This window comes from Abramis brama, assembly GCF_963993115.1.
Source record: "Abramis brama genome assembly, chromosome: 25".
NCBI lineage: Eukaryota > Metazoa > Chordata > Actinopteri > Cypriniformes > Leuciscidae > Abramis > Abramis brama.
In genome coordinates this window covers 14069336-14095149 of record NC_139987.1, presented here as the reverse complement: position 1 = coordinate 14095149, position 25814 = coordinate 14069336, and the positions used below count along the sequence as shown (strand labels likewise).

At 35.6% G+C, this 25814-nt stretch overlaps 2 protein-coding genes across 12 annotated transcripts in view; one reads left to right on the top strand and one right to left on the bottom strand.

Moving 5' to 3' along the window:
- The window catches only part of synj1 (synaptojanin 1), a 28821-nt gene extending 12997 nt beyond the window's left edge, over window positions 1-15824 (bottom strand). For 7 of the 10 annotated variants that reach the window (XM_084103781.1, XM_084103774.1, XM_084103782.1 and 4 more), the window contains exons 1-20: window positions 15710-15824; window positions 14679-14826; window positions 14363-14449; window positions 13693-13960; window positions 13294-13519; window positions 12609-12692; window positions 10405-10466; window positions 8307-8403; window positions 7985-8160; window positions 7180-7261; window positions 6937-7089; window positions 4600-4765; window positions 3831-3854; window positions 3290-3481; window positions 2542-2626; window positions 2192-2332; window positions 1916-2108; window positions 541-699; window positions 277-433; window positions 42-159 (exon numbers count right to left, since the gene is read on the bottom strand). In XM_084103781.1, the coding sequence (XP_083959907.1) occupies window positions 42-159; window positions 277-433; window positions 541-699; window positions 1916-2108; window positions 2192-2332; window positions 2542-2626; window positions 3290-3481; window positions 3831-3854; window positions 4600-4765; window positions 6937-7089; window positions 7180-7261; window positions 7985-8160; window positions 8307-8403; window positions 10405-10466; window positions 12609-12692; window positions 13294-13519; window positions 13693-13960; window positions 14363-14449; window positions 14679-14802 (2594 nt within the window). In that variant the 5' untranslated portion in view covers window positions 14803-14826; window positions 15710-15824. The remainder of the gene's footprint in view (window positions 1-41; window positions 160-276; window positions 434-540; window positions 700-1915; window positions 2109-2191; window positions 2333-2541; window positions 2627-3289; window positions 3482-3830; window positions 3855-4599; window positions 4766-6936; window positions 7090-7179; window positions 7262-7984; window positions 8161-8306; window positions 8404-10404; window positions 10467-12608; window positions 12693-13293; window positions 13520-13692; window positions 13961-14362; window positions 14450-14678; window positions 14827-15709) is intronic. The other 3 variants (XM_084103777.1, XM_084103780.1, XM_084103776.1) reach the window with 2 other exon arrangements.
- A 1908-nt stretch (window positions 15825-17732) lies between these two features.
- LOC311076999 (lysosomal proton-coupled steroid conjugate and bile acid symporter SLC46A3) lies at window positions 17733-25595 on the top strand. 2 transcript variants are annotated; one of them, XM_084105557.1, is made up of 6 exons: window positions 17733-17872; window positions 18051-18256; window positions 20342-21206; window positions 22425-22508; window positions 22780-22936; window positions 24397-25595. In XM_084105557.1, exons 2-6 carry the CDS (start codon window positions 18068-18070, stop codon window positions 24491-24493), a joined length of 1392 nt encoding a protein of 463 aa, XP_083961683.1. In that variant the 5' UTR covers window positions 17733-17872; window positions 18051-18067; the 3' UTR covers window positions 24494-25595. The 2 variants fall into 2 exon arrangements, with proteins under 2 accessions (XP_083961683.1, XP_083961682.1); XM_084105556.1 differs by lacking the exon at window positions 17733-17872 and having other exon boundaries at window positions 17892-18256.
- The last annotated feature ends 219 nt before the right edge of the window (window positions 25596-25814 follow it).

Here is a 25814-nt window from a genome sequence, read left to right as displayed (position 1 = left end):
TAAATCCTGAAAGTTGGCTTTCTGGCTTTAGTCTCTCTCACCTGTGATCAGAGGTTTTGAGCTCTGCTCTACCATAGTACTTGAGCTCTCCAGGGCTCCATGGGTACTGATCTTCCTCACTCACTGGGGCTCCTACTACATTCAACTCCAATTCTTCCGCTGTAACACACACAGACAGATTTAGTGAAATTTTAAACTTCAACTTACATAAGCTGTTTTATACTGCATTTAAAATTTGGTTGTTGGTTAAGGATATATTTTGAATTAAATTCTCACCAGTTCTATCAAAGTTCCACTTTCTTCTCTTCCACAGCACACGGTCAGTCCAGGCCGGTGTGCGGCACTTCTCACTGGTGTCGTAGTCCTCCGAAAACAGGTCATATTTGTAAGTGGGGGCAAAATCCAGCTTCCCTTCAATAAAGCCTTTGAAAACCTGGAATATAAATAAAGTAATAAAAAAAATGTTCTGAAATGTAAAAAAAATATATAAAAAAATAATGCACTGCTGATATAGCTGTTCCCCCCCCCCCCCTAAAATACCTGTCCAGCATTCTTCTGCTCCACCAGTTGATCTCCACCGATCAGTGAATCCCAATTCTGCTGTCTGATCAGCTCCTTCACCTCTTCATTAGGAATATTTATTCGGTAGTTGAAATCTCCACACCAGAATACATAATCATGGGAGTAAAGGAGACGACCCTAAAACATAATACAAATAAAAAATATTCATAATTAAATAATAATACTATATTATCATTTATTAATGATAAATATTTAATTTTTTTGGGTATTTCTATTATATAAAAAAAATACATAAATAATAAATGTATATTTATATTAATATTTATTATTCTTTATTTAATATTACTAATAACAGCAATATTACTATATAATAAACAATATTATTATTGTTTTTATTATTTATATTATATAAAAATAAATATAAATAATATATTGTTAATAGTTCATTATGTACTTAAAATATGAATACAACAACTAATTAGTGCTGTCAATCGATTAAAAAATGAACTAATTAATTGTACATTTTTCTGTAATTAATCGTACCTAACATTTTAAGTTTTTAATATATTTTTATATTGTAATAATTTCACATTTAATCTCCAAATTAATGTAGAAACAACATAAAGACAGTATATTTTAAATATTTGATCTAACAGGTAGGAAATATCCAGAAATTAAATAAAGTTATCAAACACTTCACAATCTTCACTGCATCATTTATAAATTAAATATAGATTCATTTTTATTAAAGCTAAAAAAAGTGTAAAAAATAAAGTTTTCTATTATTCTTTTGTTCTTTGATTAACATGATAGACAGCAGCAGGTTTATGAGGCTACTGTCACTTTAAAACCTGATGCGTCACACACATGAAGCTGACATCCATTTTCTGACAACGTTTTATGTTCATTTAATACTTCATTCAACTAATTTAAGACTGTGCTTACGAGGATACTCGACAAAACGGCCATTTTGGCATACGTTTGTGGTGGTGTTTTTTCAAGCGTGAAAGAGAACCGGCGCACTGTCTGAAGCAGCTTTCTGTGCGCGTGAGTTGAGTGTGAATCTCCACAGAAAGGAGATTCACAGACAGGACGCCTGTACCACACTTAGTTCTCTTCTTTGTTTTGTCATGCTGGAATGGTTTAAAAGCATTTGCATGAATAAGAGCGTGATCACATAATGTAATGCTAACCAAAGGATGACGAAAAAACAGATGCTGCGTTAATTGCATTAAATATTTTTAACGTGTTAAACTGAAAAAAATTATCTCATGCGTTAATGTGGTAATTTTGACAGCCCTACTACTAATATTATTATTATTATTATAAAAAGAAGAAGAAGGTGATCATAACCTGAACAGAAGTAACACATTTTTACATCATAAATGATTACCATAGGGAAGGTCAGTTTGCGTGCGATTTCATTGTAGTCGTCGTTCCTCTCTTTGACCTGTGACTGGCCAGCGGCAAAATGTGAGCACACGAAGCAGATGCTAGTTGTGTGGAAGAGCATGCGAATAGCCACACCTCCTTTATTACCAGTGGCCCCGCCCATGCCAGTCTTCACTGTATCAACAGCAACGTCCCTATTATAGAACAGCAACACATAATATGAGAACATAGAAGTCATTTAAATCCTCTTAAATACTTGAAATGATCGTACTCATACCTGATGAACGGTGCATGCTGAGGGCGTATGAAGACGAACAGACACACACCCACCAGCTGCTCTGAGGCCAGCAGCACGTATCTTTGATCTCGTGAGATGTTCTTCTGCAGTTCTGCAGCCCACAGCTTCTGATTAGTGGTGCTGCCAGGCAAGAAAGAAAAGTGAAACAGTTCTCAAAGGAACAAGAGCATGACGATATCACAAAGAAATATTTAACTTTAAATGCCGATTGAAACAAATGATCACTGTGTAGCACATTCCAACCACTGACCACAGGAAATGTTGTTTCCGCTTATTATGCAAGTACAACCGGTGAACTTTGAAATCTCTAACGTCAGGTTAGTTCTTACCTTGCGCTGACAATATTGCCAGCATTCAGCTCCACCATTTCCTCAAAGCCGATAGCAAAGATGTCCACGGGGTTGGATTTGCTATCTGCATGACAAAACAGACCGAGACTATGATATAAGAAGCCACTAAATTTTTTCACTAGTTTCATTAGTCATTTAACTGACAGATATTAAAGAGGACCTATTATGCTTTTTTTACATTTTCAAATTTTTTGTATGTGTAATGTTGCTGTTTGAGCGTGAAAAAGGTCTGCAAAGTTACAAAGCGCAACGTCCACTACAATAGTTACTCTCTATATCAGTATGCACTGTTTCTGAACTCCCTGAAATGCCTCGATTGTAGCCAAGGCATATGCAAAAAATGGGGTGAGGTGTTGTCGCCATATCCAAGAGATAATGCGTTTATGGTAAGGGCCGTAAAATTTCCGAAAGCTGAGCAAAGCAGTTGACCAATCACAACTACCTGATTCAGCCAACCAATCAGAGCACATTGCGCTTTTCAGAAGGAGGGGCTTCATAGAGACAGGATCTAAACCGAGCATTACTGACAGACTGGGAAGAGAGGTGCTGCAACAATTCAAAATATGTGAAAAATAAGGTGTTTTTTGAACATTCAAGCATAAAAAATAATTCTAGAAGACCCCAAATACAAGACTTTGTAAAAGGGCATAATAGGTCCTCTCTAAATACACAGCAACCTCATTTCCCTTTGAAGTATCATTTGCGCTGACTTTGCATCAACACATACCCTGGAATTCTGGATGTCCGGCCTTCTTAGGAGCATCCAACAACCAATCATTAAGTGTGTGGTTACGAAACGCAATGCTGCGGAATTGCTTGCCCCCGTTCACGTTCCATGTACCCACACACACTCTGATCTTCTTGGGTCGTGTGTACTTGTAGTAGTTCTGACACATGCCCAGAAGCACTCTGGGAGATGCTAAAAACAGTAAGACAAATTCTTATCAAAACCTTCATTAAAATGATTGAGTACTACAGTTGGATATGAAATAATATCTTAGACATGGAACTAATGGCCAGAGCGCACAAAAGAAAATATAACACATATGACATTGACCAAACCACTATGAGACAGATTAAATTCTGTCCTTGAAAGTTGGACAAAATTAAATGTTGTATTTAAAACATGACTACACAGAAAATTAAAAGGATGATAAAAAGATAAAAACACGCAGTACAATGTCAGAGGCGCCAAAATAAACACAAAGTTTATGACACATGGAAACATAAACAGTTATGGATTTATGGCTGGTCTGTGTATACTGTACCTGACTGTAAAATGGGCTCAGAGACTTAAATCGTAAGCATTAAGGAGAAAAAGAAAAAGAAAGGGAGAGGGGGAAGAGAGAGGTTAACAGTTAGCCGTTAGAAAGATAACAGCATTAGTCCTCTTGTTCAGAGCTAATCTCACACCCAAAGCAGACGGGAGCCGCAGATTAGCACAATAGCATGAGGAAACTCATTCAGATCCAAATTCACACGATGAAATCAGTCCACTACAGCAGACGGATCCCAAAAACCATGACCACAAACACAAAAAAACGGTGCAGAGCATGTTTGAATGTAACCAACTGAACCTGAAACAGTAAAGTCTATTAAGCATCTACCAGGTATTTTAAATATTGAATATATTTATATAATTAATTATATAATATTAGTATATTCATAATATATCATTTATAATATATATATATATATATATATATATATATATATATATATATATATATATATAAATAAAATAATAATTAAAAAAATATAATTGTACATTATTGTAAATCCTAAGTAAAAATGTAAAAAATAAGTAAAATTCTCATAAAACACAAAATAACAACATATTATAGTACAATAAACACTTGATAATTTGAATAAATGTCCATAATTATTAACTAATAATGGTACTTATGTTCACTACATGGGCATTTTTTATCCCCACATTCCAAAAATCTTTTTAATAAATCTTTTATTTTCGCGGGCATTTTCCCCCCAGATCCCTGGTTTATTTCGGACTCTAGAGTGTGGTGTTGTAAATCATACCATAAAGGCTGCTGGTTGTGAGAAGGGCTCGTGCTTTATCTGCCAGGTCACTGTTGAGGGTGCTGCCCAGCCTCAGGATGTCAATGGCTTCCTGTTTAGAGCTGTCAAAGAAGTTGTTCTGAATGGTTCTGGTGACTGAGCGAGCGCCGTCTTTTAGCTTTCCACCCTACAGGGAAAAAACAAATAAATTAAATAGTTAATATAAAACAGTTAAGGGCTGGAAAAACAAAACAAATTCAAACGAACATCAGAGCAAAACTTATACAGGGATCCAGATGCGACTGAACGGTCGCATTTTTCTACACTGCGCTGGGAGATCCAGTGAGAAAGGATTTGAATTTGCCGCAGCATTAATAGCATCGCAGCGAGATCTAGTGGGAAGCATTCAAATTCGGTGCAGAATTCTCGGTTATAAACCATATCAGATCAAACAACACTGACGTGGAAATCAGGAGAAGCATTGTGCCATGAACGAACAAGTTAAAGAAGGTTTCTCAGTACACAAAACACCAACATTCACTATGGATTTAATGTACTAACGCTAACTGTAACCATGGTATTGTGGCAGAAACAGTCGAATGTTTTTAAATTATTCATTTCAGGGTTCGTACAACCTTTTGAAAGTGAAATTTTGAGAGTGACACTTTTTCTAGCAAAGCTCAACATATCCAATTTAAATGTTATTTTTAATGTGATGACCAAAAATAAAAAAATATTAAAATTTTAGTAGCATCTCAACTCAAGCTCAGCGCTTTACTGTCAAATGTGCATTTCCAAGAAATAAGCATGCGCTATTATTAGTTACTGCACTTATTAATGCAAAATAATAGTAATTTTATGATTAAATTATCTTTATGATGAAAAATCCCCCCAGCCCCCAGCGCTACCAAATCAGGTGCTGGTGCCATCATCTGTAGAACTTAGTGGCACCGGTGCTACTGCTCTCAAATGTTAGACTGGAGCCCTGTTATATAAAACAATTTCTGTGATTAGCTAGATATAGCCTGAGGTTTGAGGCCTAGCTGGGAGAGGTTTACAGGCTTTTATGGTTTACGGTCTGTAAAGAGGCCTTATTAAAGTTGACAGCACTGCCAGCTTCAGTAATCTCTCTCTATTAACACAACAGAAACGACACAAAACAAAACAGAGCAGAAAAGAAAAGATAAATACAGCATCACAACTCAAATCGACACAACTTGCTACAGTTAACTTACCAAACAGGAAGAGGAACAGCCATAGGAAAGCAAGAAAAAACAGTAGACACATGAGTTAAGACAACCTAAACTTGAAGTCCCCCTGAGGTGAAAATCAAGCTTTTAATGTTGTTTATATATCTATGTGTCTATTGTGGTGTTTTAATTACAAACCATGTGCAAATTCACAAGTCAACACCATTGCTGAGTATTTTCTCCTTAAAACTGCAGTGAACTAGCCTAGAAATCTAGACGCACCCTAGCGGCAGCAAAATGTATTTTGCAGCCAGGGTAGTCTAGCAACTCTCCATTGACATTCGAGCTGCAAAAACCTAAATTGGGTCAGGCCAATCACGTCGTGTATAGAGTAGGCGGGGCGGGCTTAACATAATGACGACAGAGTTGCGACGGTTCCCTGCTACTTGAAAACAAAGGCTGCTATGGCTGCTGCTGCTGGAGAACAGTCTCTCGAATTGGCTTTGGCCGCGACTCTGGAGGACTTGGAGTTAAGTTTTTCTTTGAGAAAAGAGCAAAGAACGGCACTTAAGTCATTCTTAAAAAAAGGAAGATGTGTTCGTACTTTTGCCGGCCAGATATGGCAAAAGTTGAATCTATCAACTAGCTCCACTGTTGGGAAAACGCTCTGGTTGGTTGAAGCGCTGTCCTATTGCGTGCAGAGGGAATTTGAAAGACAGCCGTTTATCCCGCCCCTCGGATTGAGCCGTGTCTATGGTGAGTTGCCAGACCTAACATCTTGATGTAGGTCTGGCTTGCCAGGCTAGCAGTGAACCAAAGACAGAATGCGGTTTGAAATCACTAGTGTTTCTGACGTCACAAACTACCTTGTAACCAATCACGTCAACGAGTGGATCTCTGAGCTGGTGTGAGTGAGTGGAGGCGGGGCTAATTTGCATATTCATAGAACCACGTATACTAAATGAGGCAAGGGTGTAGAGTTACATTCAAGCTCTTTTAAGGCATGACATAAATATATCATGTTGGTAATCAAAGATGAGTTTTAAGGGATACAATTATTGACTACATGGGGACTTTAAGGGGCGAAGATCGCACAGAAACGACCATTTTCAGCTCTCCGTTGCCTTTTGTGCTGCATTCTTTGCATGTGTTACAAGCTGACACGCACCTTAGCCTTGCCATCCAGAGCGCCAGTGCCTGCGTAGATTTTGCTGACGGAGTCTCCATTGATGGACCACATTGAGCGGAAGACCTCCTGAAAGCGAGCCACCAGCTGAGGCTTCTCCGTCAGACCCATGTCTTCCAACTGTTTTGGAAGCATCTGGAAAAAAAAAAAGAGACATATTATATAATATAATAAATGAAAGACAAGAAAAATGTAAAAACAACTGTAACTGTGTTACAAATATACCTCAAGTGCAATGAAGGCCTGGACACTGTTCGTTCGGTCTAAGCAGTCCAGACAATTGGAACGAATGGTTCCAGTTTGACATCTGTGGTGAACACAATTGTGGTAGACAATTTACTCAGCTATTTTTGGTTATCACCTTAGCCAATTACTTTGTAGACCCTGAGTCTTGAGAGCGTTTTTTTTAATTACTTGAATATTGAGTAAATAAATATTTAAATCAAAATGTTAATTATTTTGTCATTTAAATTTAATTAATATTCATTTTCAGAATCATAAATTGTATTATATTCCCATTTTTTTTTGTCAGCCAAACCATGTTGTCAAAATATTTACTTGAAGTTCTCCCTGAGCTTTTAAGTTAATATTTCAGTAATTTAACAACACATTTTTCACAGTTCTTTGATTTCAGTTAATGGTCACACAACAAGCAGGTAATTAAATAAAATATTTCATATTTTTCATCAAGCGTTTTACTTTGATTTTGTTGTTTTAAATGATTTTTTATTGTATTTTAATCATTAATTAATGATTAGCATTACATCAACTCATAAAATAACCTCTAGTTTCCTCAAGAAGCTGTTTGTGAAACCCTGTATTATATAATTTATTATACCATATTACAAAAAAACTGTAATACAATTATTTTACATTATATCATGCATATATGCATAGATAAAAATGTCACATTATTTCTGCTTTAAAGACCCCAGTGGCTGAAAGAACAAAAAAATATCATGCACTAGTTATTTCAAGTCTTTTGCTATTCTTCCACAACCAGCAGTGTTGGGACGGTATATAACCCCACCTCTGGATGCCGGCCTCCCCTGAGTAGTAGAAGAAACCACATTCCTCCAGAAACTTGCTGATTTGAGGTTTCAGGTTAGTGTTGAGCTTGTCAGCCTTCCCACCTTTAACCATCTGATGATAGTCAAAGTTCAACATTCTCACAGCGTGTGCATGCTCCGAAGCTTTCAGGTGACTCTGTGGGCGAAGACAAAGCGTCTTTACACAGTAAAGAAAGCGGAACAACCACTGTGGTTTTGTCATACTTTAGAGTATTGAAATACATCGGAAAAAAAGTACTGTAGCCCGCCAAACCGGATTATTTCCACACACAAAAAAATCACCTGGAATGCTTTACTGAGCATGTGTTCCCCCTCCTTCATACCCAGCAGGTTGATGATCACCTGTTTGCCATACAGCCTCCTCAGAGCGCTAAAGTGTCTGGACAGGAAACATCACACAGGGTTAATACACATTCGTACACATTAATCATATTGAAGTGGAATAAATAACAAATGTTTATCTACTACAGCAATCCAATGCTTCAAGAAAAATCAAAGGTGATTTTAAAACAAAAGAAGCTCCGGAAACAAGCGATCAATAGTTCATTCATGACGGAGGGTGAGAAATGAAAGCCTCACGACCGTGTTGTCTGCATCTTCTCATCACGACCTGACTCAGCACTCCAGGGAACAGAGCAGTGACTCATGATGAATAAAGAATGTCCATCATGCTCAGCGTGAGGAGCCAAGGCTGGATAAGAATAAATCCGCCCACATGTTCAAGATAAGATTTTATCATTTTAATCAATCTATTCTTTCCTTTAAAAACATCTTAAGTGACCTTGACGAGGTCATGCCGTTATTAACCCGTCCCAACGTAAAAGATGCTTTAAAACTGGCTCACAAATGCTGACCTTTTTTAGACTTTCCATTTGATAAAAAAAAAAAGATTTTATAAATAACAAATGTAGCATCTTTAAATGTATAATGTTTTGAAAATATTAAATATTGTGTAAATAAGTGTTTAAATTAAATATCAATTATTTATTTATTTATTTAAATGTAATTAATTGTAATTTTTCACATTCTTATTGGCAATTAATCTATTATATTAATTTATATTATATTACAGAGAAATTGTAATAGAATTAGTTGAAAAACAAACATTTGCACCCAACAAGAAACCATACACATAAATAAGACACATTTCGGTTTAAATTTTAGTAATTTTGTTATGTGCTTTTGCCATTTTTATTATTTAACTTTAATTCCCTTTTATTTTAGTTTCAATCATTGTAGTACTCCATTTCCTAACTTTGCTATTTTTTTATTTTTTGCTTAAATTTTATAAGTTTAAAATTTTCATGTTATATATATATATATATATATATATATATATAAAGCTTTATTTCAGTTAATTAAAATATGTTTTTATATATTAATATATTTATTAAAATATAAAAAATATATTAAAATATAAAAAAGGATTTTAATATATATTTTAATATATTTATTTTTATATACTTTAATTGTTAAAATATTTTTCATAAAACACTGAAAATGTATTAAATAAACAAATAATAAATGATTATTTTGATGCAATTATTTAAATTTTACTCTACATCATGTTTTTTGGTCCCATTTTGTATTAGGTGTCTTTAACCACTATGTAGTTGCGTCAAAAAACGAAACAAACAAAAAAACCTATTTACTTACTGTCTTCGTGTTGTATTGGAAAACACTTTTGCTGCTATTGAGGTGGGATTAGGTTTGGGGTGGGTTAATGGGTCAACAGATGTAACCACAGATGTAATTATGCAGGTATTTTAACAACAAGTACAACATAAAAACATGCATGTACACAATAAGTGCATTTTATTAAATTATTAATTTACTGTAAATGTTACATAGTAGTTACTTAATCTAATGTGCATTATGTTTTAGATATGATTTTTATGGTCAAAGTATTATTTTACAGTTGGGTTTACCGGTACTTTATAGAATGGGTTTCGAGATGTTTATATTAGGACGAGTAAGGGGCTGGACATCTTACGCTTGTATTCAGAACTTCATGCTATCAATGCTGATGCCATGAGCGGTTTGCATTTATTAGACAGCAATCAGTCTTGTTAAAAAAGTTCAACTTTTAAATTGTGCCTCGAGACCCCCTGTGGCACTTCATCCAGCTGTCGTGTGTGTAAACGCATCTGATCGGGGTCTGGTAGACCCTAATTGCACATCGACTAGTTAAAAATACATCCTTAGGCATGGCTGAACATTCCCATCCAAACTGTGGTAAATAACAGGACTGATTGAAGCAGGGCCCGCACTTCACAAATGTCTGCTGGATTGCTTTCATCACGCACTAATGTTTGGGCTTGAGCCAGAACAGCTGGATACTGGCGCATGCAGCACCAGAGAGCAGCGGAAACTTAATTACCTCTCAAAAGCAGGTGCGTTTGCTTCAAAACCTCGGGACAGCTTAACACGGTGGGATCCCACCTTTGTGGAAAAAGAAAGAAAACACAAAAAAGGAAGAACTGTGAATGGTTTCATATTTGGTGCAAGAGGAAATTAAGGTGGCAGAGTGAAGGAAGATAAGAGAGACAGCGAGAAAAAGACAACACAGGCCTGTCCCGCCTGCTGAGTAGAGCTGCATTTGAAGATATGAAAAACATTTGCTGCAGAACACAGTGGAGCCATCAGTTATGATTTCATAAGCTCACTGAAGATCTATCAGAGATACCGATCATACCAGGAAACGCATGAATTTTACAACCTGCCAAGACAGTCATAAATCATGCTTTAGATAGATGTTTGAGCTTCTAATGTTGGCTAGTTTCAGTTTTTCCTAGTAGCAGGAATCCCCTTTCTAATAATGGTTTCCTATCTAAATGACATTTGACCAACTGCTCTCACATCTTTCAGTGTAATGCATTACATTCACACCTACAACCATAATAGGTAAGCAATACAGAGGACAGGCTTCTTATTTCCTGCATTCTCATATAGGGTTACATCTTTAAATATAACTGGTTCCTCTTCCTGCTATTTGATTGGTTCATGGTGTCTTCTAACTAGGGTGACTGAAATACTGTCCTTCCATTGTTTGAATTTTATGCCTTTTGTATCATTTATTTTCACCCAATTTATTCCAAAATTTGCAACTAGGGGTCTTCAACAAGTGACCTGTGATGGTGCTGCAGTTGGTCTGTCAATTATTGTTTGATCTCAAACTAATCTTTGTGAAAAAAAAATTAAAACATGTTAAACAAAAATCCAATTAACAAAGTTAACTTAAAGCTAAAACAAGCAAAGCTTAAATATAAAGCTAAAGTATCCCTATCACATTGTTATTTTATCATTATTTATATACTATCATAGTATGCATTAATATTTTGAATTAGCTTTTGGTTTAATATTTAATATTAATAGTTTTAATTTTAATTTTTAGTCATTTTTTCTATTTTTTTATCTTTAATCTATTTTATTTCAGTTGAGTTTTTCTAGTTTTAGTTCTACATTTCTAATATTTCTTTGAAAAGTTTTTCATCTAATATTTATTTTTTATTTTTTCAGCTTTATTCTAATTATTGAAAATTATTTAATAGTTTAAGTTTTTAGTTAATGACACTGAAAATGTTTTATTAATGTATAGAATAAAACAGTTGATTATTGGTAACTATTTTTAATTCAATTTAATTACATTTGTAATATATTTAAATATGCTATTTTTTTGTATGTATGCTATGGTTCCTATTTCACCTCCAACAAGAGGTCCTTATAGGCTGAAGACCCCTGGTTTAGAGCTGGTGTGGGACATTTATGCTTTAGATTCAGTCAGTGCAGAGTCCCACCCAATTCTGCGTGTTGTCTCCGCAGGTCCCTGCCATTAATATTTCATGATACATTCTGAATGGCAGCAGAGATGAGCTCACATTACCCTGAGCTTTCTGGGAGAAAAGAAAAAAGTATCATGTGGCGATACTACTTTCATTATTTTGCTCTTAGTTTTGCAGACAGTGAAGATAATGGACTCCCTTAACCAATACCACCATGGCCTGAAATGACACAAAACACCTGTCATTCAGGTTCTGTGCAAAGCTTTGAAAAAACAGCTCAAGAAGGGTCACCTCACCAGCTTCCCACTAAAAGCAGAGATACACATCTATGTATCATCTATGCAATGTCAGAGGAAAGACACGGGCATTTCCAGCTTCCTGGCATCTTAACTTGATTTCGCAAGAAGGCAATAATACATTTATCCGAATCTGGCTCCTTTCCAAAATGAATCTCGGTTTAGGTGCAACTTTCACCGACTGACATTGCACAAACTCGTTGCAGTAAAGAACAGATCATCCACCAGACAGAACTAAACCTTCAATATACCAGCTGCTGGTTCCCATGTAGTCCTTTTGGCTCTCGACTTTGATTCAGCTGCAACAAAATCCCCTGAAACGAGTGTTTCTGATAATATGAATAAAGGGGGTCAGCACTGGTGTGGTGTGATGAAGTGGAAACACAAGAAAATAAGTTTGTTATGATGACTCAGCAGGGGCTTGGAACTCCAAAAAGCTCAGTGCAGTAGAGCCCAATGCAAATATTTTGCAAGCATGCGTCATATTGATTCAAGCTTTATTGTACCTGAATTCCTGGCTGCTCCCAGAACAGTGGTATTGACCCTCGGATTTGAATGAAGGAGGATACTTTGTCGTCAAGGAAAATAACCTGTACGGAACACAGAATTAGAAAAAAAAAGTATTTTATTTTCAATTAATACAGTGTTTAAGTTAAAATACAATGCATGGAAGGTAGACTGATGCCATGCGTGGGAGAAATTAAGAAAATCATAAGTAATACCATGGTGTATACAGTAGTCAACATTTGAAGTGGATCACCTTTCATCAAAGTTATACATGAATTACAACAATACCAGTCTGGGTAGCCCCTAGTTGCTCATAGGAATATTTTCAGACATAATTACATACTTTTATTAGGCTTTGCATTCGGATGTACATTTAGACATTATCTTTATTGTGGCTGAAATGTAGACTGTACTCCAAAAAATATTTTTTTGTACTTCTCATATTTCCTATGCTGGTCACTTCTGACCAGAAAGATCTCAAGTGAGACTATTCTTGTTTGTGTTTGTGTTTATATATCTAGTGCCACAAAAGTAACCAAGATTTATACCATTCTGATGAAGTAAAAAAAACAAACAAAAAAAAGTAAATTTTTTGGGGTCGGGGCTAAAATAACCAAAGGCCACCAGAGGGTTAAGGAAGTGTGTTCAATGGTCATTCACAGGTAACTCATATTGTTGGCATACCTGCTCTGTCTCCACAAAGTTGGCCACCTGGCCGTCGTCATTAGTGCCTCGGACATTAAAACGTGTGCCTGCTCTCTCCGAGCTGAGCCGAGAGATCACGCAAGCTTTGGCCTGTTTGTGGCCAGCGTAGATGGTGCGGATCTCCACACCGCCACACATCAACCTCAGCAGCCAGTCATCACAGTTCACCCCATAATGCTTGAGATGGAGATGGAGGGACTGATTCCTGTGAAGATTACTTTTCCATTATAACCATTTTTTGTCTACTGATTGAGTTCAACAGCCCAAATAACTGGAAATATTTAGCACACATAAAACACTAAAAATAAATGTTTGGAAAAAGATATATTTATATTAGATCAAACGGACCTTTGAGGTTACAATCTGAAAAATACCCACCAGAAAAAACGATTGTCAGATATGTCTTCTCTGAACCTGCGGTGTGCGTTCAAGCTGAGGTCCAGACTTACTCCAGTGGGGGACCAGGCAAAATAGAAGTTCCCAGAGTTTAAGATTTTCCTGACGTCAGCGATCCGGTCCTCATCTGAGGGGTCATTCTTCAGAGAGACGAAGTCTGTGCCCGTTACCCGAAAAACTTCTGAATCCTGGACTTTTCCAACTGAACTGCAGCCTGTTGCGACCACCAGGCTGTGCAGCATGGAATCTCCTATGGGAGAAGAGTGAAGCGGATTCAGAGTTCAGTTCGTAGCACATTCATTCACATATTCAGAATGTGAAGAATCAGACACATATGCATCATCCACTTAGTTGAATACTGAGGTGGATGAGTCTCAATGTCTATGTTGTATTCAAGAGATGACAGTGAAATATATTACACTTGCAAACTCTTGACCTTGTAGTTAGACTGTAATTAGTGACTATCTTTGTATAAAAACTGGTTGATAATATGTTGTGCATTCTCCTTCTATAAATCTTGGTTTTGCAGTGAATTTTAGTGTTTTGGTGAGATTTACACTTAATCTGGCGACAGGGCGGATTTGTATTTGTTATGATGACAAACACAACGGAGAGAAGAAGCAGAAAAAAAAAAGAGGCTGATAAACTGTACCAAGGTTAAGACGAAGAACTCCTAGTATCCCATAAGCATCCAGCATTTTGGTGTACGCCGATTTGATGGTCTCCTTCTCTGCCGCCGCTGGGGATGACATCAAAACATTTACTTAAAAACCACATGTCATATTTGCAGATGATTTATAGACTCCAAAACAGTTATATGCAAATAGACAATATTTAAGGCATTTTTTTCTCTTGCATCTAGGAAATTCTGGGAATCAATGGAAATCAAAGTTTTAAACAGGTTTAACATTTTTAGATTTAAAATAAATAAAAAGCAAGTATTATAAAGGGTGTGAGGACAGTCTTACACAGTACAGCCACGGCTCCAGACTCAAACATCAGGCATTCCTCTCGATTTCTGGTCTCCACGATCACACTGTATGGAGGTGGATCCAGCTTATGATAAATACGATAACCTTTACTGAATGCCATGGCTCGACACAACCTGTTTCAGTCCTGAATAAGAAAAAAATTAATTTCCTTTGAAAACATACATATCATATGAAGAAAACACCGCAGGGGTCTGGTAAACATTCGAACCCTCAAACCGCCTGAAGGTGCATCAAATGTCGCATCATGCAACCACGCACACAATTCATAGTGTTTTATGACTGCATCCTGTCATAAATCATTAAAATAAGAGGAAGGAAATAAACTGAGAAGACTGCACAGTCCGTGCTTTCGATATTCTTCTTGCTAAAACACACAAGCTTACTAAAGATCATGCATTTTCAGCGCATTATACTAGGGAAGACAACACGATACTAACAACATGTTAGTTATGCTGTCAACACGACAGAAAGGGATGTACGTTATCATGAACACAAATCCCTTCAAAGCCGAAGCAACGAGCTAAAATGTCCGACTCAAATGAAACAAACCATGCAGAAACAGGATGACAGGTGCTCATCACAATGCCACGCCACATACAATCAGATTTGCAACCTAAATCTATGAACATGTTTACAATTCCTACACATACAGACTCTCTAACCTTGGGCCACTGTCTCAGTGTGAAGCTGAAGGTTAGTGCACAAGATATTAAAAATCATCCGTATGATAACTAGACTGAAAAAGATCCGTTCTCGCCGGCCCTGGGTCTGTCAAAATCAACAGTTAAGACAGACTGCCAGCGCTAAAAGCCTTATCACGACCAGCCCTAACGGCTAACGTTAGCCGGCTAGCTAGCTCTCCATCGCGTTTTTTAAACCATATAAACTGACATTTTACTGATCACAGCGCGGTAATGTGTTCGTTTCTACGTTAAAGGTACAGATTTAATATGTCAGTATTTATTATGCATTTATGAAGATGCATGATAAAGAAGAGGTTTGTGTACCTGTCAGAATTGTGTCTGTCTTCCCCCGGTTGGTGGTGATAGTATACGGCGAGAAACAAAATGATTAGCGGGGCAGGTAGTTCAAGCACAGAAATACAACCGCAACCTAGAAAGGACAACTGGAGAACTGTGGTAATGGCCAAAACCGTTTCCGGGGCCTCAAGCTGACCGCTGATTGGTCATATTTGTGTCATGTGATGTAGGAAACGTCATAGGCTGCATCCTTCGAAGTACACACACAAGAAATGCACACAAATGAACTAGCCTATGTTGAAAGATACAGTACAACTTACCGAAATGTATATGCCTCATACATAATATTGATAAATCAGTGTCATGAAAACAGCTGGAGAACAATGTGTCACATAACATTACATTAACCTCAGAAAAAAAACATTTAGGCTATGACCATAGCACGTTAGTTGGCTAGAACAAATTGTATTTTATAATATATTTAGTATTAGAATAAATTATTATTTTGCTAAATATGTGCACTATTACATATTATATTTTTATTTATGTCATTAAAATATTATAAAGTTGTTATTATAATAATAAAACGCATTATATTTTATTTGAGTAGTTATTTTTTAACATTTAATAATACCAGCTGACAGGGCTCTCTGTAGCCTATGTTTACAGCATTAGGTGAGATTTTCTTTACTGAGAAAAATTAACATCTACTGTACGGTACCTAATATTTATCAAAATGAATCCATATTGAATCAAGATGGAATCAAACCACAATAACTGAATTGAAATTGTAAAATTTGTATCAAAGAAATAATAAAATAAATAGCCTACCAGTCATTGCACCATGTAAACATAGTAATAATATGCCGTCTCTAAACTAAATAAAATTGTTTAGTTAGGCTACCAAATGTTTTGACAACCACAAGCCTACACTTATTGTGTTGCAAGCTAAACTCAAAAGTTGGCAGCCCTGCTTTATTAGCTCTTTTGTTACCATAGTTGGATAAAGACTTCATATAGATCCAGTTGCATAGAAAATAAAGGATTGCTTCTCTTAAGTGACAAAACAAAACAAATCATTTAAAAAATAAAGCTCCAATTTTATAAGATATTGTTTATTTAGCTCCTATTTGTTTTATTTCTTATTTTATAAATTTTCTTCTAGCCATATGTATGTTATGTTTGGTTATGGATGAACCCATTGCTTTACAAATTACAACCCATAGTTTGTATACAATTGTCGAAAAAAAAAATACTACAATAAGATTTTTCGTTACAACGTAGGCTATATTTTTACTTTGCACAAATACATATCTAAAGTAAAAACAGAGGTAGTGATTTTCATTTTTGACTACACACAAAAAAAACGGTCATTATGAGCCTCGAGGCGCCCTCTTCAGATTAAAACTAATTAAAGCATTTTTTTTTTTAAATGTCCACGTCCAGTTTTATCAGTTCAGTCATGTATAGACCCTTCCCATTACGTACGCCTACTCAATGTTACCATAATATTTGCAAAATGGGAATACAAATGACTATAATGCAGTGGTTCTTCCAGAAAAAAAAAGAATGTAAATAATAATTTAATTTTTTTTGTTGCTTTATTTTGTTTAAAAAAATATCTGGACGACTGGGACACAAACAATGCTTATGCATGAGCAAGAATCATACGATTGCCTAAGGTTTGTATAACACAACAAATAGACCTATGTAAATCTGTGAAAATATCAAGATCCTGCTAAATAAATAAAGCAAAAACATAAATAAGTGAATTCATTACCTTACAAAAGAATTCAGAAAATATTATATTAAAAGCAATTTTAGTTCCAGCAGTTGTTAGTTCGTTATAAATTATAATATAACAAAAGGTGCAAAACAAAAATGCACATTTAAAGGGTCTAAAATTCCATTTTAACCCCCCTCGCATTCTCACGACTATACCCGCCCATTGGGGGTGATTGGCAGCTTCACCAACCAATGACAATGACTTGGATTTCAACTGACCAATCAAAATCTCAAGTGCAGGAAACAGGCGTTTCAGAATATATTGCGATCAGTCATGTTTCATAAACAAAACAGAGAACATTGTATAACTGTCACAACGCTTGCAAAGAGTCTCAGCAGAAGAGAGGAACTTCTGTTGCATTTATATTAATGAAGATATACGTCCTAAATCTGTTTGCATTGTTCGTAAGTAAACTAGACTGGTGACAGTCCATGGTGTTCAGCAGTTGACAGTTTTATTTGAGCTGTCATGTTGCTAGGAGGTTGATGGTTAACCAGTTTAAGAGGTTAACCAATTATGTTTGGCTACAATTAGCCTGATCATGTGGACTGATGATTGTCTGTGTTCATCTTGGCTTTGCAGCGCACATCCTCGACACTATGAAGAGACTGTACTTTATCGAGCCGATCGTCGCGGTTTACGCGTTTGCCAGTTTTATGCTGTATCCTCTCATACAGCAGTATGTGTATCGCAGACTGTGGCTGGAGATCACAAACTCATCATACCCGGTGTCCAACGACACTTCCCGATGCGCCGCCAACAGCAGCAACCACACCAGCCAGCAAGAGGTAAGAGTATTACAGGTCACATGAAAATCTGACACAATTATTCAGAATTGGATCTTAAGCCATGCTTAATGTCATTGCATTATGTAGCAACATTTCAAATCAAGAGTTGCTAGAGCTTTTGTCATAAGTAACATTCTTTAGCAGTTGCTTTTAACTAACTAGTCCCAATATGTTTTGGTAACACTTATTTTGAATGTGTCCTTGTTACATTATGTTACATTACTATTGTAATAATAACTATAATGTAGGCATAATTACATGCAACTAGTCCTAAACCAAACCCTAATCCTACCCTAACCCTAGTACATGTAGTTAATTATTATTACTCAGTTCTTAAATGTCGGACACATTAAAATAAAGTGTAACTGATATTTTGTTTTAGTCGACGAATACATCAATTCTCCTCAGGTCACACAGGTGTCTAGCCGAGCAACCACAGGTTTGCGGCATTATCTGAATTGCTGTTGTCATGTGATTTTATGCATTTTTTTAAAGATAAAATAAATATAAATATGGGTTATATTTAAATAAATATTTATTTATCATTTATAAATATATATGTAAATAAATATACATTTATTTAGGCTCACTATAAGGCAAGACACTTATTTTAGGCAGTATTGGGTAAGTTACTCTGAAAAAGTAATTAATTAATTAATTAATAGCTACTAATTACATCTTCTACAGTAGAATTAGATGTACCAATTACCTTCTCTATTAGTAATTACTTTCTAAATCCCATATCAACCTCAAAAAGTTGAACAATACAAGGATAGACACAAACTACTCTTTTAATTCTTTTAAATAAATAATATAAAATTGCATAAATTATTTTTGAACTGACCAAAGTATTTAAAGGGGGAATGTTACATTAAAAACGTACATTTTAACATTAGACATCCACTATAGTTTTATATAGAATTATTTTATAGTCTATACAGTATTTAATGCATTTACATTAGAAGTTACTGTAATAAATTACAGAAAAATGAAGAGTAATCCCTCACTTTTTCAAGGGAAAAGTAATTTAATTACAGTAACTGTAATAATATTAGTAATGCACTACACCCAACTCTGATTTCTGGCTTGTTTTGTCAGACTGGTTTTTTAATCTTTTCTTATGAAATGTATATCTTTCAAGCAAAATCTTGTTCTTCTTGTTCTTCTACCTAATTCTTTCTAAGTGTAGTGTACCAGTCAACTCTGTCAGCCATAGTTGGAACTTCCTTTTTCTTCCGAAATAAAATAATACGTTTTTTGGCAGAGATTAACCCATATGAAACAAACTATTGTTGTACCAATGTAAGTCTCAAAAATTCTTCAGAAACTCAAAATATAATGAATATAGGATCTAGTTCAAAACGCATGTCCAAAGTATCTAAAAAAACCCCACTACATCCTCTGCCAGGACTTTTACGTGCTTTTCCCAAAACCACTGAAGTGACGTCGACGTCCGGGTTAGCAGTAGCATGAGCCGTCAGGCAAGTGTTATTTAAATAAACTCCTGATGTACTTACAAACTTTCGACTTTGGCTCGATGTCATGGTGCAAAGGACCCTAGTTTGATTTTACTCCGAACCATCCCTTTAATTGTGCTCTCTGCCATTCGGTTCATTGCTGAACATTCTGAATCTGAACATTCTGAACATTCTGAATCAACACTGTTTAACAGACCGGAAAACATCCGGGAAATGTTTAATTTCTCTTCCCATATAAAGACAGAACCTAATAAGTTAGTGAATACCTAAATAAGAAGTAAACTAATAACTCAAATCAATATATCATGTCCATTATCGCAAAATAAAAAAGTCTCGATCTCACTGTCAGGGTTTATTTTAGTATATCCCTTATATTATATAGTGTACTGTGAGTAACACATGTTATTGTTTTAAAGAACCGTCTGTTGTGGTATAGTTTTGGTCACTGATACCTAAGCACACACATCTGCGTTTCATTTCCTCTTTCTTTCTTTTTTTTATAGCTGTTCTTTTTTGGACCAGGAATTGCTTCATTAGATACATAAGCAGCAACAGAGTTTTGTATGGACATCTATTTTATTTATTTTGCTCTTCTCTTTTTTTTCAGGAGGTGCAGAAAGCAGCTTCTCTGTTCTCTATGTTCAGTGAACTGTCTTCCTTGATCCCCAGTCTCATAGTGACCCTCCTCCTGGTGGCCTACAGTGATCAGCGCGGGCGAAGGATCACCATTATTATGCCCCTCATTGGGTCTCTGATCTACACGCTTTCATTCCTGGCCGTCTCCTTCTTCGAGCTAAACCTCTATCTCCTCATTGCCGCCTCTTTTGTAAGTGCCCTCTTTGGTGGTATCAGCACCATGCTAGGTGGCTGCTTCGCCTACGTGGCCGATTTATACGTGGACGAAAAGCAGAAAACCATTCGCATGGCGGTGGTGGACATGATGATTGGCTTGTTGGCGGGTGTGGCGTCAATCTCCACTGGGTACTTCCTGCATGCGACCGGTTTCAACTGGCCTTTCTTTACGTCGGCCGTATTTCAGGTGGTTAATTTGCTATACGCTATCTTCCTTCTGGAGGAAACCAGGGTGATTGACAGTTCAGAGACTGTGTCTTGTTGCCAAGCCCTGAAGAAACTAGCATGTGGTATCTACTACTTGTTCTCAGGAGGAAGTAGTCGAAAAAAATGGGTTCTTGTGCTGCTGATTGTTACATTTTCCTCCGTATCTTTTGTCAATACCGGGGGTTTGTCCATGATCACACTTTACGAACTCAATAAGCCGCTGTGTTGGAGCGAGATCCTCGTGGGCTATGGCTCTGCGGCCAGCACCTCCATTTTCATCACTAGTTTTCTTGGTGTGTACTTGTTCTCCCTCTGCCTGCCTAACACAGCCATCGTCCTCATCGGGATGCTGTCGATCGTTATAAGCATGTTGATGACGGCTTTCGCAAAGACTACGCTTATGATGTTCCTCGGTGAGCATGCACGTTTACACTAAAATGTTTTTGGGGTATCTTATAAAATTAATTGATTATGGCAAGAATAATATATATATATATATACAGTAGTCAACATTTGAAGTGGATCAAAAAAGTTAATCAAAGTTGTCCTAAAACAGGAACGGGTATTGTTCAAAATTCATGTATAACTTTGATGAAAGGTTTTGATCCACTTTAAATATTGACTACTGTGTATATATATATATTGATTTGATAGCACTAATAAATATACTGTATATGTATGTGTGTATATTCCTTTCCCATTATCAATTTGAAAAGCACTAACTAATTATTAATAACTAATAATTACTAAATAAAATAGCACAAATAACTTAGAAAGTGAATATCCATTTTTCATTTTCTACATGAAAATGCTGTGATGCCTAATTTCACTTAACATAATTGACTTTAGTTTTTAGTGTTTTTGTTTTTTTAGACAAAATAGTATAACATTTTAATATCTATTTTATTTATCGGACTTAACATGAAAATAATTTATTGTGCTGGCCATAATTTTAATATTGCTACATCCTAATTTTTTTTTAGCCTTGCATTTTTGTTTAAAGTAAGGCTAACAAGCATTTAGAGCCGAGAATAACTAAACCTTCAACAATGAATTAATCACATAATCACAAATTTAACAAGACATCAGAGTCAAATAAATTATTTTATATGTGTGTCCTATCTCACAGCTCAATTTTGCTCTTAATATACTGACTGTAAAAGTGGTATATATATATATATATATATATATATATATATATATATATATATATGGTGCACTGCATATGTGAAATTATGGTGAGGAATTATAAAATTAATTAAGAGCAAACAGCAGCTGTTCCTGGATTACAGCGACCTCACATATCTTATCACATTTTATGCAATTATTATATGTACAGTATAATACTAAAGTTTGCTCAATTAACTTCTTTGATAACTGTCTGAACACAATTACACTGGCAACTGTACTAAAGTGTTAATGAATTTCTTTATCAAATATTATCAGTGATCTGATATGTTGGACCTCGTTTTTTTTTTTTTTGGTAAATTAACTACACATATTAACCCAATATGAAGTAAAAGTCAATGTGAGCTGTAAATTTGTAGCCATCTAAAACTAGGTGAAAAATTCAGTGATTTTGGAGGCCTTGTTTGTTTAGTTCATGTGAGTATTGATGTGTTTGCTTACAGTAAGGATTCCTGCTATGTTTGCCATCATGCCGTTCCCCATCATGCGTTCGATGATGTCAAAGGTCGTCTCAGAGTTCGAGCAGGGTGAGTGGCTCTCTGAAAATCACTGTTCCAAAGCAAAAGAAAAGAAAAAAATTCAGCTTATTCATGCTGGTGATAAGAGCTCTTCTCTGCTCAAGAGATGTGTTTTTGTGCGACTATGCACCGCAAAGGCATTTAAAAGGCAAGTGGTGTTAAATTTAAGAATCCTTATTATGTGAAATGTAAATTAAAAGTAGTTTTGTTTGCACTTTTACCCTGTATGCAGTCTTCCTTTGAAAAGACAATCATGTATTTTCCTTGTTTACCCTCTCAGGAGCGCTGTTTGCCTGTGTGGCTTTTATGGAAAACCTGTGCAGCAACGTGTCCTCTGCGGTTTTTAGCAAAATCTATGCGGACACTGTAGCATGGTGTCCTGGCTTTGTCTTCCTGTTGGGTGCTGGACTCGGTCTCATTCCCATAAGTCTACTGGGGTAAGAGCTGCTCTGAAACATAACCAGTTACTGATCTTTATAGAATGCAGAAATGTCTAAACTGTGCACTTTAAAATTAGTGCTGATTATATAGCACTTTGGGTATGAGAAAAGCATGTTATTAATACATATTATTATTATTATTATTATTATATCAAATTAAAGCATTTTATAGAGGCTTCATAAATAAGAATAAAATGCATGACATGTAATTATTATTATTATTTTTAAGATCCAGAGATTACTTGGTTATCCTGTTACTGGCAGATGCCAGATCTTCTTTAGTCACTTATCACTATGTTTGTAAAAAATATCCTATACCTATCCTAATACCTATATTAAAATACTACCCAATACCAATAAGCAAATAATTATTTTCACTTTAGGGCTGATACATGTCTGATGTTAAAACTCTACGCTTTTATGTAAACTTTTGTTTATAAATTAAATATAAAACACTAAAAACTAAACTCAATCCATTTTAAAGTGCCACTATTATGCTTTTTCGAATATGACCTTTCTTGTAATATAGTTTGTGAATGTAAAGTGTCTGCAAAGTTTGTAGCTGAGGCCTGGAAGAGTTTGGTTTGTGTTTTCATCATGAAGATTCATTTGCAATGCAAATTCATTTTTCATGCACTTCCAAAGAATGATGACTTGCACTGGAATTGATATGGAAAATCAGACACAATCATTTGTAACACTGTGTATCGCGCACTGATGATTCAGATAATTCAGATATGCTTATAGCCATTTTGTTTCCGACACGCAACAACAGACTGGGCCGTCTGACCAATCAGAAATCGTTTTCAGACTCTTTGAGAAATGAGGTGATGTGCAATGCATATTGTGAGAAAATTACGGTGTTTTTTGACCTTATATGCATGTAAACCTAAGGTAGGAGACCTCCAAAACAAAATTAGGAACTTTTAAAATAGCAAAATAGGGGCACTTTAAATGCTACATGTGATATAGGCATACAATATGAAAAATTATTTTGAGATTTGCTAAAGATTACATTTGATATTGTTATTAAATTATTAGTGTTTTTAACCTTTATGTGATTATTAGATGGCGGCAAGGATAATCTAAACATAAAAATATAGGACATTGGCATAAGCAATTAAATATCCAATATCAGCCAATACCAATACATTAAAAATGATTACTTCTGCTACCATGCATTTTTGTAATATGACTGACTACCACAATGTCTTTCTTATTTAAATTATGCTTAGTTTTGTTTTGTATGATATGATTTTAGGTCAGGAAAACACCTTGTTGGACCCGTAGGTCTTATTCTTAACCTCTAAGCATGGTTTTGTACTTCCATGAACATAGGCTATAGTTCCTCATTTACAGTTCCTCTTTCCCATTTTGCATCTGCTGCTTGTATTTGTTATACATGAGGGTGTGTAGTTAACAATGCTGATTCATTCTGACTCTGTGTCTCACTCCAGCATACTTAGGTGTTTCCATCCATTGGATTCTAATGACACTCAAGCACTCTTATCAGAAGATGGGACTGAAGATTCAGACGACCCACCTGTAGCTTAAATCCGAAGGGAGTTCAAATACCTCAGTCATTCACCTCGATTCCCCTGTGTGTTTCTTCCTCATACCGACACAGGGAGATAAACTAAGAACTGGATACAACTGAGCACATGTGCAACAGAGCACTCTGTTCAAGCCAAAAGTCTGTTTCAGTCACTGCCATTTAAATGCAGTGTATGGTAATAGTGGTTTTAAGGAAGACCACAATAGAAGGGAACGTAACTTTATATTTCTAAAGGGAAATATATTTTATAATAATAATGTAATAATAATTTCAGCAAAAACTAGGTTTGCATTTCTTAAAGGAAATATTAGTAGCTTGCAAGGCTGCAACAAAATAGGATTAAAGTTTAAGGTAGGGTAAGTTGAGGTTTAAGGCTTTGGTTCTGTGTCGCCCGCAAACAAGAATCAATGCGTATTAACTGTGAAAGGCTTCTATAAATGTTTAAATCTATGCAATGAAGACAAGACCAATCACAATTCAGTATGGAAATAGATGTAAGAAAGAAGACCAGTCAAATTTAGTATGCAAATATAACAATGAAATCATCACTGGCAATTTTCTTTAAAGAAATGTATGATTAAATAATGAAAATCAAGGTTTGTATGTATGCTGAATTCATTAATTGCAGAAGTGTATTACTTGGAGATTTAATGTTTAAGAAATATCAGTACATTGCTGCCTTACAAGTATGTAATTATCTAAAGTTTGGACTGATGTGCAATACGTTCTATGTGCAATCTACCATTCAGCTTTTCTGAGCCTGTTGACCTGTGTGGTGTGGTGGTAAATTGCTGTGTTGTGATACACATTCTATATTCCACTTTATAGAGTGATTTTACTTTGTTTGGAGGCTTAGCAGTGGAAAAAAGTTTTGAGTACTGGGTAGATCATTCAGTTGATTTTTTTGTACGTATACCCCATACTTGTTCTCCTGCACTGAAACTACCTTGTTCAGCACATGCACAATAGGAAAGCATACTGAACTTACTTCTGAAACAAACCAGTCCACCTCATTTATTTACACAAACATGCTCAAATGTATAGAATTTCAGTATGGAAACAAAGTTTTTTTTATTATGAATTAAATTGCTATAAATCAAATGGCTGCTGCTTTGAGTTGGTCTGTCAATTTTACAGGCTTTTACAGGCCCACTGATGTGTTATTAGCAACATACTAACTCTGCTTTCCAGGCCTGGATAGAAATTATTATTATTATTTGTTATGATCAGCTAATTAATTTGCTAATTTAGTGTCTGGCTGCCAAATTAATTAAAATAAATTGACTAGAAAAAGCTCTTTAGGAGTCCAATATTTAAAAA

Coding starts and splice junctions, on each gene's coding strand:
- LOC311076999 (XM_084105556.1), top strand. CDS start 18,020: ATGATTGTCTGTGTTCATCTTGGCTTTGCAGCGCACATCCTCGACACT. Junction 22,509..22,779: donor CGTCTCAGAGTTCGAGCAGG/GTGAGTGGCTCT, acceptor TTACCCTCTCAG/GAGCGCTGTTTGCCTGTGTG. Junction 22,937..24,396: donor ATTCCCATAAGTCTACTGGG/GTAAGAGCTGCT, acceptor GTCTCACTCCAG/CATACTTAGGTGTTTCCATC.